Source organism: Camelus bactrianus, chromosome 16 (assembly GCF_048773025.1).
Source record: "Camelus bactrianus isolate YW-2024 breed Bactrian camel chromosome 16, ASM4877302v1, whole genome shotgun sequence".
Taxonomy (NCBI): Eukaryota; Metazoa; Chordata; class Mammalia; order Artiodactyla; family Camelidae; genus Camelus; species Camelus bactrianus.
This window is the reverse complement of record NC_133554.1, coordinates 15,478,970-15,497,177: the sequence shown is the minus strand read 5'-3', so window position 1 is coordinate 15,497,177 and position 18,208 is coordinate 15,478,970. Positions and strand designations below refer to the sequence as shown.

The following is an 18,208-nucleotide window of genomic DNA, read 5'->3' as shown; positions in this document are numbered from 1 at the left end:
TGAAAGGCCCTGAACCACAACTTCCCAGCTGAGCCACTGCCAGATTCCCAACACACAAAACTGTTAGAGATAATAAACAGTTGTTTTAAGTCACTAAGGTTTGGAGGTGATATCTCATGCATCAGTAGATTATATAGGATTCATTTCTCTAGTATATATTCTCATTAACCAAGCACAGAGCCCAATATATAAAACAGAATAGTAACTTATACTGATATACTTTGAGACACACAACTGTTGAGCTGACTGTAAAGCCAGGTCATTCTCTCCCTATACACAAACTTTAAGAGGAACAGAAGTTGCTTGGTGAACATGGACTTGGATCAGAAAGTCAGCATGATGATCCGCAAGAGGGCAACACTTGCCACACCTGAGCACTAGGTGGACCCTCGTGCATCTACTCACAATGCTTTCACTGGGCATCCCCAGTGTCTGGTCCCTAAAGCTTCACTTTCCTGTGCTTCACACTCATCTTTCCTTTCTGTTAAACAGTTTTTCTTCCAGTGAGTTACAATAAAATTAATTAAGTTTATGGTTATTTAATTATAATGACATTCTGGTCCTGCCTCTCATAGATTTCACTTCTAAGTATTCCCAAAGTCTTTCTATTCTCCAAAATGAAAACGGCTTTACAGAGAATTATAAAAGTTGAAATCCCCTGGAAGGACCACTTTACTATTTTAATAAGCATCTTTCCAGATGTGTCTCAATGCATTTACCACATGTAGACGTTCACTATAAATATATATAAATGGGGTCCTATTATACCTACTAGCATTATTCCATAATATGTTATGGACACTTTTCTGTGTCAATAAATCTATAGTTATGACAATTTCTAATTAGTCCACTTATGGTTGTTCAATAATTTTTTTAAAATTTACTGTAGTAAGATACACACAGCATAACACTTACCATCTTAACCATTTTTAAGTGTATAGTTCAGTGATATTAAGTATACTCACATTGTTGTAAAATCATCACCATTATCCATCCCCATAACTCTTTTCATCTTGTAAGTTTACCACTTTGACCACTTTAAAATGTACAGCGCATTGGCATTGAGTACATTACCAATGTTGTGCAACCATCACCACCATCCACTACCAGAGCTTCTTCATCATCCCAAACAAAACCTCTGTACACACTAAACAATAACTCCCCATTCTACTCACCCCTAGCCACTAACAGCCACCATTATACTTTTTGTCTTAATGACTTTGATTACTCTAAGTACCTCATGTAGGTGGAATCACACAGTATTTTCTTTTTGTGAATGGCTTATTTCACTTACCACAATATCCTCAAGGTTCATTCACGTCATAGCATATTGCAGAATTTCTTTTCTTTTTAAAGCTGAATAATATTCCATCGTATGTATACACCATATGTAGCTTATCCATTCATCTGCTGATGGCATCTGGGTTGCTCCCACGTTTTAGCTATAATGTTGCTATGAACATGGGTGTACAAATATCTCTTGAAGACTCTACTTTCAGTTTGGGGCTATATACTCAGAAGTGGAATTGCTGGGTCACATGGTAATTTTATTTTTTACTTTTTGAGGAACCGCCACACTGTTTTCCATAGGACTGAATACTCCCATCAACAGTGCACAAGGGTTCCAACTTCTCCACATCCTCACCAACACTTGCCTTCTGCTTCTTGACAGTAGCCATCTTAATGAGTCTGAGATGGTATCGCACCATTGTTTTCATTTGTATTTCCCTGATGATTAGTGATGGAGTGTCTTTTCATCCGCTTGTTAGCCATTTATTTATCTTCTTTGGAGAAATGTCTAGTCAAGTCCTTTGCCTAATTTTGAATTGGATTTTTTGTTGCTGTTGTTGAGTTTTAGGAGTTTGCTATATATTCTGTATATTATTCCCTGACCAGATACATGATTTGCAAATATCTCTCCCATTCTATGGGTTGCCTCTTTTCTTTGTAGACAGTGAAATTTTGAATTTTCATTAAGTCCAGCATGTCTATTTTTTCTTTTGTTGCCTGTGCCTTTGGTGCTGCATCCAAGAAATCATTGCTAAATCCAATGTAATAGAGCTTTTTATCCTATATTTTTATATAAAAGTTTTATTGTTTTCAGCTTTGCATTTAGGTCTTTGATCTACTTCAAGTTAATTTTTGTATATGGTGTTATACAAGGGTCCAATGTCATTTTTTTCCAGTTTTCCCAACATCATTTGTTGAAAAGACTGTCCTTCCCCCATGGTCTCGGCACACTTGTCAAAAATTATTTGACCATATATATGAGAGTTTGTTTCTGGAAAAAATTCCAGTTTTGTTCTTCTTTTGCAAGATGGTTTTGGCTTCTCAGGACCCACTGAGATTTTATATAAATTATAGGACTGGGGTTTTGACAGGGATTGCACTAATCTGTAGATCTCTTTGGGTGGTACTGACATGTTAACAATATTCTGTCTTCCATTACATGAACATGGGATGTGTTTCCATTTATTTGTCTTCTTTAATTTCTTTCAGCAATGTTTTGTAGTTTTATAGTATAAGTGTTTCACGGCGCACTGCTTTGTCTGCAGCCCTGTGGTCAGAAGGAGCAATCAGTGATCAGAGTGCAGATCCCTGGTATTTTTGCCCACACTGCCTAGCATAAACTGTGTGCAAGCTGCTCCAGGAACATGTGCACAGCTGCCTGCCACACAGCTGGGGGTGAGGGATGGGTAGCTGCTACTGTACTGAGAGCTAAAACTGACCAAACCTAAATGCAATTACCATCCAAGCCCTCCCCTAGAAGTTACAAGCCTTCAAGAGTCTCAGAATCATTACATCAGACAAGTTCTGCCAATACAACTGTTGTCTAGGTGGGGAGACAGATCTGTGGTGCTTCCTGCTGGCCCATCTTCCCAGAATCCTCTCTGTTTCATAAATTTTAAAACCAGTACTTTATGGCTGGACATTTAGGTTACTTCCAATTTTTCCATATTATAAACAATGTTGCAGTAAAAATCCTTTATGTAAATACATCTTTGTGTGCAGCCCAATTGTTTCCTTAGGACAGCAGTCCTCAGTCCCAGCTGCACATTAGAATCACCTGGAGAGCTTTTACAGCCCCTGATCCACCCTAGACCAAAAAAATCAGATAATTTGGTGGTGGGGCCTGAGCATAGCACCTTTTAAAAACTCCTCCAGTAGTTCTGGTGTGCAGACAGAGTGGAAAACCAACTGCTTTAGGAGGAAGTCTTCTATGTCCTCTCTATTCATAGTGTGGTAGATGAACCCAGAGCACCAGCAGCACCTGGGAGCTGACTGAAAATGCAGAAGCCTGGGCCCCACCCCAGACCTCCTAAGTCAGAATCTATTTTAAAAAAATCTCCAGGTGATTCATATGCACAATGAAATCTGTTATGAACAACTGGTCTAAATGGAATTTCTGGGTCAACAAATACTAACACTTAAAATACGTACTGACAAATATCCCTCTAGAATAGTGGTGCCAGTTTCTACCTCTAACACAGCAAACGAAGATTTCTGCTTCCCCACACTCTCACCAGCCTTGAGCATTATCCGTGTTTTCCCTCTTTAGGATCTATTAAGTCCAAAACAGTATCTTGTTTTAATTTGCATTTCTTTGATTACCAATGAAACGGAACATCTTTTAATATACTAATTGGCCATTTGTATTGCTTCTTTTGTGAACTGTTCTTTGACCATATTCCTCTTAAGGCGTATGTCTTTTCCTCACTGGTTATTAGAACACTTTGTATACATTAGGGACATAAACCTTGTGTTTATCTAACAGACTGCAATTATTTCCACCCAGTCTGTTGACTCTGTCCTTGTTCAGGGATTTGTAGTAAAGCAGTTCTACATTTTTATATATTAAAATCCATCCATCTCTTCTCACTTTGAAGTTATAGCTTAGAAAAGCTTTCTCTACTCCAAGATTATAAAACACCCACCTACATTTTCTTACCTTTTATGTATTTATTTTTTAATTTTTGATTCATCTTTTTTTTTTCTGGTACAAGGACTCAGCTTTTGTATTTTTCCAACTATCCCAACACCATTTGTTAAATAATCTAATTTGACATATGTTACCTCATATTCTAAATTCCCAAACTTTATATGCCTTGGTATCACCATTTTTAGACTATTATGTTCTATAAATCTTTCCAGTCCCAAGCCAACACCACACTGTTAATCATTGCAGCTTTATACTCTGCCTGAACAGCGAGGCAGCCAGGTGGCGAGAAGTAGCATGCTGGCAGGGAGAGCAGCATGTGCCGTGATGTGTCTAGAAGAGCTGAGACAAGCTCAGTATTCCTAAAACCCATGAGCAGAGATCTGAGCAGGATAATGAAATGATGACTTCTGGATCATCAAAAAGACCATTGTGGAGAAAAAAAATTAAACAGGAGCAAGAATATCAAAGAAATTCTTTAAAAAGGTAAATCAGTTTCACCCTACTCTCTGCCCCTTTGCTTAGCACCGCCCACTGGATTCCACTTTTTAGCTTTCTATCACCCTCCCCACAACTTAACTTTGTTCAAACACACTGGCCTTTTGCTGCTGCAGCATGGTGCTTCCCATGGGGCCTTTGCACTTGCTTTTCTCTTTGCTAGAATGCTCATCCCCCAGAGTCACAAAAACTGGCTCCTTTTCTTCATTCCAGTCGAAGCTAAAGGTCACTTCTTCAGAGCAGCCTTCCCTTGAATATCCTGTTTAATGTTAAGCGCCCCCCACTCCGTGCAATCATTATCACTTTAACTGATTTTTCTCCACAACGCTTACCACTACTAATATTATCTCTTCATTTGACGACTGGAGACTCAAGGAGAGTAGGATTTCTGCTTTGTTCACTATTTCACCAGCACTGGAGGTGCTGCCTGGCACAGGGGAGTCTTTCAAAAAATATTTGTTGAATGTGAGACTGGATGCAAGAGGCCACTCAAGGAGGCTGTTACAATGGCCCAAGTGAGAGCTACTAGAGGTTGGATGAGGGTAGCGGCAGCAGAGATAACAGAGAAGTGGGTCTAAGGGACATATGTTTTGGAGGTTGAAACAAGTCTTAGTGATTGATATTTTGATATGAGGAATAAAGAAGTAAGAGGAGTCAAGGATGGCTCCTGGGTTTCTGGTATGAGTGGCTCAGTGGATAGCAATACCATCAGTTGAAAAGGGAATTCTGGAGATGGAGGAGGTTTGTGATTAAGACCATGGGTTCAGTTTTGGGTTATTATTGTTGAAGCTCAAGGTCCACTAGAAGGCAAACTTCTGCCATCTTGGTTCTACCCAGTTTGTGCTATCCTCAAATTGTGTCATTCCTTCAATGTTTGTGCCCTGACCCCTTCCCTCCTGTCTCATTATCAGTAAGACACATGAAAGAAACCCTAGTGGAGACACTGAAAATATGGGTAGATATGTGAGCTCAGAGAAGTCTGGTCCTAGACCACAATACAAATCTGGAAGCTGTCAGCATGCAGAGGCTAAGTGAAGCAATGCGGTGGGGGTGTGTGTGCAAATTCTCTTAAGAGAAAAGCCTGGAGTAAGAAAAGGTAGAGGCGGAGCCCCAAAGGAGGTTGAAATGGAGTAGCCAGAGAGACGGAAGGGAAACCAGACTGTCACATCAGGGAGCCCAGGGAATAGTCTGAGAGAGCAAACTGGGTCATGAGGCAGGAAGAGTGTCCCTGGGATTTAGGAACATGGAAGTCATCAGTAACCTCAGGACTGCTAGGGAATGGAAGGAGCAGAATTCAGATTATAGTGGGGTGAAGAGTGACTGGAGGTGAGGCACTAAAGACAGCAGGTGTAGACAACTCTTCTAAGAACTCCAACCACAGTGCGAGGAAAGAGGCGGAGCAGTGGCCGGAAAGGGACGCGGGATCCAGGGGATACTTTTAAAGATGGGAAAAATTCCAGTGTGTCAAGTGATCCAAAGAAGCTAATAAGGAAGGGGCTGAAGCTACTGACAAGGGAGAGGGTAACCTGAGGGTAACTCTGAACAGACAGAAGATGAGGCTGGCCTTGGACAGGAAGAGAGACACCTCCTTCAGTGTCACAGGGAGGAAAGCAGAGAGAGGGCCACCCCTAGTTTAGGGTGGACTGCTGTACCCGCAGCTGTTCTAGTCACAGAGACAGATGCCGTCTTGCTAGTAGTTTTGGTGGTGGGAAGCCAAGCCAGTTCCCATCTGATGGCTTCTATTTTCTCTGCAAAGTTGGAGTTACATCATCTGTTGAAAGCTGGTAAGAAACGAAGAATAAAAGTTTGAACTAAGAGCTGCTGAGGGTAGGAAAAGCAGCATGCTTTATATACCAAGTATATAAAGTACCTGGCACAGAATAGGTGCTCCATAACCCATGTTTATTGTTATTTATTAGAATATATTATAATGTTTATTATTATTACTGTTAACATCGGCCAATATTACAGTCACTGACCAGAGAGAAGAGTCTACTCTGTAGACAAAAGGATTACAAAGCACATCCGTGCAAGTTTGTGTAGAACCTGCAGCCTTGACTCATATCATATCATGATATCATAACTCACCATTTATCATGACATGTCTGCCATTAGTTCTTACATTTTTAGATATGTTGGTTTTGTCTCACCAAATGAAGGTTTTGACAGAAGGAGTGCATGTTAGTAAGTCTCGGTACCCCTCCAAGCTTCTTGCACGTGGAATTATTTGTAACCTGTCATAGTTTTCCTCTGGACAATGGCAAGCAACTGTTTCCTTGCTTTACAATGGTCAGATAAACTGGTAACTTCCTGTTTTATTTGTGCAGGGTAAGATTCGGGGGAGCTAAGAACTACATGAATATGACTTCCACAACAGGAACTATTCAGTTTTCACAAACAGAAGACCAACTACTTACTTACTGATAAAATGTCAGCTGGCTAGCACCGCACAAGAGGCTAAATTAGAGAAAATGTAGGGATCTTCCTTACCACAGTTTCATTCTTCTGAGACACTAAGGATGTGGGATGCACAAACTGAAATATTCAGAGATGATGTTTGTTGACCTTAAAGAGTTCAAAATATCTTGGGCTTTTAATCCTACCAGTACCGTCCTCATGTAAGCCCATCGTAGCTGGAACGGAATATGGCAATCCCAGCAAAGAGGGCAGTATTTCTGTTATAAAACATGGATTACTGGTGCCTGTTGATATGATGGGGGTAGCAGTAGCTGACTACTTGTCAAACTGTGTAACAGAAATTGAAACCTCTTTGAGTGGTGGTTTCTCTCCCAATAACCATAACACAGAAATGTATCTTACAGCTGAAACATAACTGGTATTAAAAGGAAACATTTTATTATATAACAAGAGTGAAAGTTTTTTAAATCTATGTCAAAAAAACTGAACGCCATTCTGGGCACAGTGAGACAGGTTTACAATCGAAACGACCTTTTACTTTTCAGAAGTCTGACTGAAAACAAATGGCTCAAAGTGCTGCAAACAAACTAGTCATTCTGCCTCCTGTGGCAGCTGAACAGAGCGTGCGCTACAGAAGCCCTACGGACGAGGGAAGCAGAGAGCTCCCGAGCAGGACGCTCAGACTCAGGCCAGGAGTCCACCTGTGGTCCACTTCCCGTCAGTCGGACAGGTCACTCTGATCCAACACGATTATCCTGAACAAAAAAAGGCAGTTTTGAGTTGGTGTATAGTTTTTTAAGGACACAAATAACAACCTCATTCTATTCTAATGAATTCGAGGGAAAGAAATTTTGATCTTTATAATCAAGAGAGATTATGATAAACAAGCGTATCGTGGAAACGCAAAATGACTGCAAAGCAACAGACAGCAGCATCTTCCATGGCCCTCCGTCTAAAACCGTCCTTGTGCCGACTACCAGTTACTTACTCAAAGTTGGCGTTAACTTCACCTTACATTTTAATTAACTATAAGTATTAGCATTTAAAAAGTTGAGCGACTTTGAATTCAAGTCTTAGTCACTAATGTTTATTTAGATACTGGTAAAAGTTTGAAGTCTGCTCATGTTGTCTATGAACAGTGAACTTTGACTTACAAACATCTGGTGTCTTATTACCTGGATGGTTCAGACCAACCCAGACGCTTCCAAAAACAGGGTTTTTTTAGTTCCTCTTGATGAAATATAGGAGGAAAAAAAAACAACTTGATTACTTTCTGGGTCAAAGGTCCAATATTCAGAAGTCACCATATTACTCTCTAGGGTGGACTGTTTTACCTCCAACAATAGTTTTCTTCTACAAAGATAGAATCTTTCTAAAAACACAGTGACTGGGCTCCCACTTCTAACATCCTGCAGCGCCCTGTCATAGCAACAGACACTAATGATGCTAATCTCACAAAGTCCCTGAATTATGTTCTCAGTAAATTCAGTACTAGCTAAATGCTCACATGCTCTGGGTTCTGTGCCAGTCAGGGTCCTGGAGGAAACAGAAATACACCCTCAGGCCTTTTAATGAAGTGACTACTTACAGAGGTGTAGTCAGAGTTAAGGGAGCAAACGGGGGATAGCAAGGCATCATTACTAGAAGCAATGGGAAGCCAGTATCATCCCGAAGTCTGAAGGGACTAGGGGGGCAGAGGTGGGGCAGGACAGTTACTGGAACCCAGTGAGAGCTAGAACTGGGAAGGATGGCCTTTCCTGTAGAAGCCGTGTCTGTGGAGGGGCCCCACTTCTATGCAGAGACAAGGTGCTGAGGGAGGCAGGCAGGGCAAGTAATACCCCAACTGCTCTCCTGCCCTCTGATCTTCTGCTGGGGCCTCCCACTGGCCAACAGGAAGCCAGCTGGCCAGGAAGCCTAGAAGATGCAGTTCTCAAGGGTCAGCATGCTGGGGGTACAAAGCAGGGCAGAAAAAGGAGAATGGGAATGGACTGGGGGAGGGATGACACGGATACCAGATGATCTGAAAGAGTTAACGTTTCTAACTTCCTGAGTAGGAGGAACTTAAATATGGGAGGGCATCATTTGTGAACGGTGCCTTAAAGCTCTATCAAAATCGTTCTGAAATTAAGGTTAATTTATACCTTTCACATTACTTATAGACTCCCCTTAAATTCCACTATTTATGATTTCTTATTGGATTCTGAAGTCTCTGTGTGAGCTAAATTTAGAGCTCTTTTGAAGACACGTTAGAAGCAAAACATCTTTGCAGACAATATACGAGATAGGGGTGATGAGACTAGCTGAAGGCTTGCTTTAGGAATAGAATTGGATGTTGTTACTATTCTGTGATGAAGATATAATTGGCAATTAACAGAAAACCTGGGCTGAACTACAGGGGAAAAGTGTAGGAGGATTATGTATAGCATCTGGAAAACATTTCTAAACAACTCTGATGCTCAGTGAAGCCCAAGGACTCCAAGCTACATTGTCAGTGATCATTCATTCATACCTTCTTCAGAAGTCCCTAAAAAGCTCTCTGATGTCCTTCTCACTGGCTTGATGCTTTCTTCCCCTTTTCTCTTTTTTTCGCCAACTTCTTGATCCGTGGTATTTGTCTCCCTTCAACGACAATGATTTTGGTCATTAAACCATTTGTACAACAGCACCGCTCGTCACTAACACAATCACAGGCTCTAGAGCTGGAGGAGGCCTTCAGGTTACCTCCTCCCTCTGTCCAAATGCCCTGCACCAGACAGTCATCCAGTGCACACCTGGTGGGAGGAGCTGCTGCTAAAGTAAGTGTAAAGGCGGCTGTTTTGTCTATCAGATCGCTATGGCTATTAGAAAGACTGTGCTTTACTGAATAAAAACCTCTCGCTCTGCAGCTTCTAGTCACAAGCTCTGCCCTTTGGGGCAGAAGAGAGTAAGCTGACTCTCTGCACTTTACAGTATTTCAGGTATTTGGGGCAGCTATCAAATTCTCTACTCCATCTGCTCTTCTGAGCCTCCCCAGCTCCTTCAGCTGTTCTCATATGACAAGGTTTCCAGACTTCTGACTGTCCTGTGGCCACCCTCTTCTGTTTGTAACTGTCCCTTTTAAAATGTGACACTCCAAAAGGAGCCCCACGATGAGTCCTAGGAGTCCTCTAACCGTTAACCTCGATCTGGACAGTTCATTTCAGTCTGCTCAGCATTAGTGCTGCACTGACCATCTTGGCAACTGCATCAAACTGAGGTCTCACGGGGTCGCTGTCCATGCCTTCTTCAACAATTTCCTGAATTCTTACTATGTCTCAAAATGCATGCTAAATGCTGGGCATATAAAAATAAGACATACTTCCTATCTTCAATGAAATTACAGTGAGTAGGAGCTTCTGATCAAAAAATTGTCTACTAGGTTAGAACTCTCACATTCTATACTTCTGGATTTAAATGCTCACCTTTTTTAGAGAAATCTAACATTTCCACCTGTCAAGACCATTTTGAATCCATAGTCTATCACCCATCACATTAGCATTCATCCTTAGATTTGTGTTACTGAAAACTTTGATAAGCATGCCTTTTCTGATTTAACTCAAATGACCAATGAAAATGTTGAAGGTGATAGAGCCAAGATACAGCGCTCTTAAGAGGCCTCTCTCTATACTGATATCAATCTGCTAATCAGTATCTTGAGCACTGTGGGTGGTTGGAGGAAGAGGGGCAGACAGGCATCAGGGCTGGCTTATCTACAGCAATGTAATGCCATCACCAAACATTCATTCTCCAAGGAGTCGATGTACTACTTCCTAAGAAACTAAAGTCTGGTCTCCCTTCCTGAAAAAGAAGAAAATGACCCCCGATGGAGAATAACCACCTTGCCGAGCCCGTGGGGAGATCCTGCAGCTCCGTGATGTCCTCAGGTGGCTGCAGCCATCTCTCCAGGTCCTCATCCAGAGTAGAGTGAGCTCTGTCCAAGGGTAAGTGCAGAGAACTAAGACAGCAGTCACTTCCCCCTCCCTTGATAAGGAGGCACAGCACTCTAGAGTGGGAAGGGACCTCCAAACTTGCACCTTCACTATACGTATGAGAAAACGAGAGGTCGGTGAGACTGTACCTGGAGTTGTAGATGTCACTCAGATCTGATTTAAATGTGCGCCAAACCCCTCCTTTTAGCCTCTTGACAAAAAGCCTCAGCACCCACGATATCACTGCCTCCTAAAGTCTGATGCTAGACTCTGTCTCAATTCTAAGGCATTACATCAGCTTCCACCTGAGGCTGCAACTGTCCACTCATTCCCATAGTTTTTCAGATTAAAAACTGCCTCTGAGGCTACAGAATGCAGAGAATGTGTCTTCAGAAGGCCTGAAAAGTTCCAACCATCTGAAAAAATATCTTCTGCTCTGGCGTGGTGCCAAGGACTGAGATGACTGAGCATTTGTGTCCAGCACAGCCAGCCCTCTGGAAAATGAAGAGACAAGGATAATACCAGCTAACTTTTATTTATTATTTTATTTTATATATTTATTTTTTAAAAATTGGGGGGTAATTACGTTTATTTCTTTTAATGGAGGTCCTGGGGATTGAACCCAGGACCTTGTGCATGCTAGGCACACACACTACCACTGAGCTATACCCTCCCCCCAACAGTAGCTAACTTTTGATCATGTCCAAAACACTTTATATTCACCCCCCCCCCAAAAGAACACCTCTCCCCATTTCCTCTCAGGTCCTAGGGCGCTAGTCTCCTCACTTCCTAGACCTTTCCTCCCAGGTCTCTCTCTTCTCCTTCCTTGTGGAGAATAAATTAGCTCTTGAAGAGTGTGATGGAAACTGAATTCACTACCCAAAAGTTACTCATAACACTCCCCTCCCTACCCTCCTCTTCTATAGCAGCTGAAAGCTAAAAACTCAACTTCCAGGCTCCCTGGCAACCGAGGTGGCCATGTACCACATTTGGCCAACGAGACAGAAGCAGACATCTGCTGAGAAGGGCTTCTAGGAAAGTTTTTGCTTTCCAGAAAAAAAAGGCACAGAGTCAGCTAGACTATTCCTGTGCCCCACCCTCTTATTTCTGCCTGGTGTGTGGACAGCAGCCACCTTGTCCAGGAGGTGATAGGCCTGAAAGCAAAGGCCAACATGCTATGGTTGGCAGAGCACGAAGATCAAAAGAGCCTAAGTCCCTCGTGGCATCACTGAGTGGCTGCACTGGCTACACCCTGCCAGCCTGTGGGCTTCTTGTCGTGTGAGACAGCTCATTTAAACAAGATGACGGGGTTTTCAAACATCTGCAGCTGTAAGCATGCTGCAGGGCTTCCCCAAGGATCTGCTGGGCCAGGTTAGGACGAGGCAAGTGGTACAAATGCAGATTCAGATCCTCTTTCTTTAAAATTTAAATATTTTGTTTATCATGGATTCTTTTTTTTTTTTTTTTTTGCATTAGTACTGATCTTTTAAAATAGTACTTATCTTGACTTCTGAGTTTTTTGGTGCCTCCTTCAGTTTTGTGCCCAAGGAGCGTGTCTCACTCACCTCCCCCCAGTCCTGGCCCTGAATGAGTTAGGACAAAGCAGGAGATGTTAGGAGGTAAAGGAGGTGAGCTGAAGTGGTTTACCTTGCAGCACAGGTCAAAGGAGAGCTCCAAGTCAGGAACAGAATTGGGTTTCTTGAGGCAAACTTGTTTTTTCAGACTGAACTGTCTGGATGGCTGCTCCTGTTTTCCCTTATTTGGCTAGAAAGGTCTAAAAACTGTCTTCCAAGGCCTTTAACTAAAGCATTTTGAAAGAAACCGAAACCTATATTTGCCTCACAAAAATGAAGTAAAAACAAACAAAACCCAACAACTTGACAAGAAAAAAAATCCTATTTAAAAATGGACCAAGGACTTGGATATTTCTCCAAAGTTATACAAACAGCCATCAAGCATATGAAAAGATGCTCAGCATCACTAATCATTAGGGAAATGCAAATCAAAACTGCAATGAGATGTCACCTCACACCCATCAGGATGGCTACTATCAAGAAAACAGAAAATAGCAAGTATTGGCAAGGAGCTGTTCATGGGAATGTAAAATGGTGCAGCTGCTGTGGAAAACAGGATGGTATTTCTTCAAAAAAAAAATTTAGATTTACCACATGATCTAACAATACCATTTCTGGGTATAAATCCAAAAGAATTAAAAGCAGGTGTCTCGAAGAGATTTGTACACTCACATTCATGGCAGCATTATTCACTAATAGCCAAAAGGTAGAAGCATCCTAGTATCCAACAACAGATGAATGGATCAACAAAATGTCACACACACACACACACAATGGAATTCAGCCTTAAGAAGAAAGGAAATTCTGACACATGCGACATGGATGAACCTGAGGACATTATGCTGACTGAAATAAGCCAGTCACAAAGTAATGAACACTGTATGACTTCCCTTATATGAGGTATCAAGAGTGGTCAAACTCAGAGTAACAGAGAGCAGAGCTGTGGTTGCTAGGGACCGAGGGAGGGCGAAAATGGGTGTTGCTGTTTAATGGGTATAGAGTTTCAGTTTTGCAAGATGAAAAAGTTCTGGAGATCGGCTGCACAACAGTGTGAGTGTACTTAACACCACCCAACTGCACACTGACGAACTTTTAGGTTATGTGTATTTCATCACAATTAGAAAAAAAAAACTTTTAGGAATAGGGGCTATAGGGATAGAATGGAAAAACATCACTTTTTCCTTATTAGTTTTTAGTATCAGAAGAAAAACTAATAAAAACTAATACTACAGTTTTTTAAACCCTTTTAAAAAATCCAGTTTTTTCTGTTACCTCTCTGTGTCCTCTTCTAGATCCTCAGTTTCTTTGGTCCAGAGCATACTGCTGTTTTCTTTTTTACTGTTAGTTTCTTGTTCTTCTAAATAGCTTTGATCTAAAAACAATTGGAAGACTTTACTAGAACAAACAAAAAAAATTAAGAAAACCTGCTTTAAAATGAAGTGCAAAAAAATTAAGGTTAATTAGTGGACCCTGAAGTCTGCAATACACGAATCCCCCTCTTCCCAGAAGAGCAGGGGGGCAGATGGCATTCCGCAGGGTGCCTGTGTCCACAGCAGCTGCTTCTGGGGTCTTGGGAGTTCTTTGCCAGGTGAAGCTGCAGGAAACCTGGCCTGTGCCAAGGCTCAAGAGAGAGAGAGGAGGCAGAGGAAAGAAAGGGCACATAAAAGAGGAGGCAAGAGATCCTGAAAACAAACTGTAGAGATTTATGTTGGGGGACCACCCTGTTCCCACTTGTTAGATGTTTCCAGATGGGAGCCCCAGGGAAGGAATTTGGGCGGGGAAGGGTGGTATCCTTTAATGTATGCCAGGCATTTTACATATGTGATCTCATTTCATACCACCAGTAGTCCTATGAAGGGAAGGAGACTCATATTTGTTAACTACCTACAATGTACCAGGCACTGTGCATGGGCATCATTAGGTAGGAATTATCATCCCCATTTTACAGATTGGGACAACTGAGGCTCAGAGACATTAAACAGCTTGACATACCAAAGTAAGTAATAGAGTCAGAATTGAGGTGAAGTTATGCCTGACCTCAAGATCCACATTCCCCCAAATGTACCACCGTGCTGCCAAGGACAGTTACAGCAAACCCTGATGAAAAAGATCTAGAGATTTGGCTTACCACATGCAGTGATGTCCAGATGACTTGCTGTGTTCTCATCCACCACTGTGGATGAGGCCTCTTGCCACTTTAACTGCTCTGTCACAACATAAAGCAGAAAGCAACTTATTTCTTCACATGTTACACCATTCTCGAGGGCAGCAGTTCTCAAAGAGTGGACCTCAGACCAGCAGCCTCAGTATAACCTGAGAACTTGTTACCTATGCAGATTCTCAGGCCTCATCTCAGACTTACTGAATCTGAAACTCTGGAAGTGGGGGTGTTTTAACAAGCCCTCCAGGTGATTCTGTTGACTGATGAAGTTTGGGAACCACTGCTTTAGGGCATCTTATCTCATATAACACTAAAAATAAAAATGATAGGTAAAAATAATAAAAAAAAAATAGGTAAAAATAAAAATGATAGGTAATAAATGATAATAGGTAACACTTGCACAGCCCTAAGTGGCAGGTACTATTTCTAATTTGCATAAATTGATTCAGGATTAATATTCACAATTAATCTTCACAACCCTATGAGACTGATCACATTATCGTTGTTTCTGTTTAACAGATGAGGAAACTAAGGTAAAGAAAGGTTAAGGAACTTGCCTAGAATCACAGCTATTAAGAGGTGGAACTGGGATTTGGATTCAGGCAGTCTAGGTCTAAGGTTTATGCTCTTAATCTCTATTTCATATACTTTCTCAAAAAGTTGGCAACATCAGAGTAGTCCAAATTTTCCCCTATCTCTAGTGGCCTAAATGTCACATTTTTCACCTGGTCTATGGAAAGACAGAAGGCAAAGAATACAATTTCCAGTTCCTAGAGAATTGATCGCTAGACCAGGACAAGCATCTACTAAACTCAGTACACTGTTTTGCATGTGCTGGATGCTCTGTTTCCTCAAAGTGCTCCCGGAGCACAGCAGAGTCAGCTGGGAGGCAGCACAGACAGGAAGCCTGGGCTCACAGGCATGACCCTGTTGTGTGCAGGCACAGGTCTCGCCCTTCCAGCAGGTCAGGAAGCAAGCCCTACCTGTCAGCTCCTGGGCATCAAACGGCCTCATAAGATCATTTAATATAATTTGAAATTTAGTAGTCCCTTGCTGATCTTAAAAAATCATCTATATCTTATGGTTCTAAAGGACCCTCCTCCCCTTTAGGCCCTGGTCAGAAGCCTAGCCTAGAGCTTTGGATGGGTGCCCTTCCAAAGAGCGTGAGTCAGCTACAGGTCCCTCCCAGAGCTCTCCGGAGAGGAAACAACAGAGTGGTGATAAACAATAATCGGGTGGGCGCACCCATTATTAGGAGAAACTACTCAGGTGCCCTCTGCCCTTTGTCTTTCCAGAAAATTACTGACTCATCTCAAAGTACATGCATCACCTCGAAGCCTGGCCCAGATAATTCCCTCAAGTGCACTCAGAGAGGGTCTCTGCAGAGCATGCTGCAGTACAGCAGAGCTGTGACGCCGGAGCCCAGGTGAAGGCCTGGTGACAGCTGCTGAAATGGGGGGGTCCACGCAGTGACTGCAGAGACAGGAGAGCAGGATCCAGAGAAGAAGGCTCACTAAGGTTAAAGTGCAAAGGCGCCTGCAAGTACTGTGCTAAGCCACAGCCAGGAAACAGATAGCTCTGAGCATCTGCTGAGCAGGACATGAGCGGGCAGCGTCTGATCTCACAAGCAGCAGTTCTGTTACTGTATTAAGGAGAGAAACTGAACAGGAGGGATTTGCAAGGGCTCCCTAGGGGCTCCAGAGGAGGAAAGCTGGTGTGGGGGTGGAGCCCTAAGAGCCTGACCTCACAACCCTGTGCCCTGTACAGCCCTGTGGCACTGGGGGAGGAGGGTGATGAGGCAGGAAGGGCCTATGACTACAGAAAAAGAAGGAAACCAAGGAAGGTTCTGGCAACTCTGACTGGCTCCACCCAAGTTCATAAGGCTAACAACTGGGGCTGGGGGCTGGGTAGCCTAGACGGTATCTGTTCGTCAAGTCAGACCTCTGGCCTCTGGTTCATCAAGGTAAGGCCTCTGGCACCTCTCCCTTCCTGATGAGACACAAAACCTCAGACACCCTGCAAACCAGGAGATGCCCCTCAGGAAATTCCCTAGCAGCCTCATAGCAAGAACTGGACGATCAAAGGTCTGATGAGATGCATCCTCTGAGAGCGCGGGGCTGGTCGGCCAGGCTGTCAAGAAGAGAGCAGCCAGTCCTCCCTGGGGAAGAAAACCATGTGCCCCCAGTGTTTCTATCACCACGTACCATTTACTTTCAGCATCAGCTCAGCTGGGTGGAGGCAGCTCATCAGCTGCAACTAAAATTGAACAGGCATCCCTCAGTCTGCCTAAAATGGAAAACTCTGGTCTCACTGGGTCTTGTGCCACTGACTTCCCTGCCCTCAGGAAAGGGATTCATCCACAATGCCAACACCTTAATCTCCCGCTAATGGCAAATCAGAAAGCACAGGGCGTTTTGGCCCAAATTGCCAGACTTCAGTATGGCTTACGTATGGCTAATCTGGTTCAAAAAGGACATAAGAATTCCTTTGATAAAAGAAGTTCATCATAATAAATATCTTGAATGTTATTTCCTCTTAGAATCATTACTGGACATTTTAAAGTAACAAAATGACAACAGACAAAGGCCCGCTATCCTGGCCAGGCTTCGGTAGTAATCTGAAGCTCATTTCAGTGGGAAACTGCCCCTTCCTGAATTTTGTACATTTGATCAGATCTTTGTAGGGCCTTCTCTACTGGTGCTCACACCTGAGACAAAGAGACCATTATGTGGTCAACGTGAACCACAACCAGCCAGGCGGGCCAGAGTACATTCTGTGTTGAACATCCCTTACCAACTTCATCAAGCAGCTCCTGAGATGGTGGTGGTAGCTCATCAATGTTATGTTGAGAGATGGCTTCTACTAGTTCTAAAAAAGATAAAGGGGAAAGTGATTAACGCCTCCCTCGACCTGAACTAGATTTTCTGGGTTTCCACATGGATTTGACTTAGGATTTCTCAATGACGAAACAAGCTAAGACAGGGAGAAAGCCTCTTTGCATTAACAGTCCTAGTTGAGACCTCATACATGAGTAGCTTTTCTCTCCCTTTTACTCCAAACCCTTTCTTTCATCATGTTTTGCCCCAGTACCACCTGGTCTGTGCCCGTCCCCAAGGATATTTGGGGTAGGTGAGGTACAAATTCTTTCTAAGAGGCTGGGGGTTCAATCTGGAGCAAAGCTGCTGAAGCTCTGGACTTGTCAAAATGAACAAAACACAAAGTAAGAGGCCTTTCTCTATAAATGTTCAGGCCAGGGGATATAGGAGACCACACTTTGGGCCTTCACCTAAGGGCTCAATTACAACATTAAACAAAACTTCGCAGTGTAGTTCGTAAAACGCCTATCCCCCTGAGGGAAATTCTAAGAATTGTACCAAAGACACAAGATGATAAGATTAATGGAGCAAATGCCTCAAGAGCAGTTAACACTCTCATACCCTTTGATTTGGAAGTTGTCTTCTAAAACTCTATTCCAAGAAAAGGATCAGACATTCAATTACAGATTTTTGTACAAAGAGCAAAAATTGGAAAACGACATAAATCTTCCACGTAAGGGCATGGTTAAACAACACATGTAGAATGGACTATTATGCAGCCATCACATATATTTATGAATACTTTTTACTGACAAGTAGGAAATCCTAAAATACATCATCAAAGAAAAAAAGCAGGC

At 42.6% G+C, this 18,208-nt stretch overlaps 1 protein-coding gene across 7 annotated transcripts in view; it reads right to left on the bottom strand.

Moving 5' to 3' along the window:
• Positions 1-7,269: 7,269 nt before the first annotated feature.
• The window catches only part of TEX14 (testis expressed 14, intercellular bridge forming factor), a 126,153-nt gene continuing 115,214 nt past the window's right edge, over positions 7,270-18,208 (bottom strand). For 6 of the 7 annotated variants that reach the window (XM_074342715.1, XM_074342713.1, XM_045513761.2 and 3 more), the window contains 7 exons: positions 17,329-17,403; positions 14,503-14,580; positions 13,647-13,746; positions 10,710-10,802; positions 9,363-9,472; positions 8,029-8,083; positions 7,270-7,608 (listed from right to left, as the gene is read on the bottom strand). In XM_074342715.1, coding sequence (XP_074198816.1) covers positions 7,572-7,608; positions 8,029-8,083; positions 9,363-9,472; positions 10,710-10,802; positions 13,647-13,746; positions 14,503-14,580; positions 17,329-17,403 — 548 coding nt within the window. In that variant the 3' untranslated portion in view covers positions 7,270-7,571. The remainder of the gene's footprint in view (positions 7,609-8,028; positions 8,084-9,362; positions 9,473-10,709; positions 10,803-13,646; positions 13,747-14,502; positions 14,581-17,328; positions 17,404-18,208) is intronic. The other variant, XM_045513762.2, reaches the window with a different exon arrangement.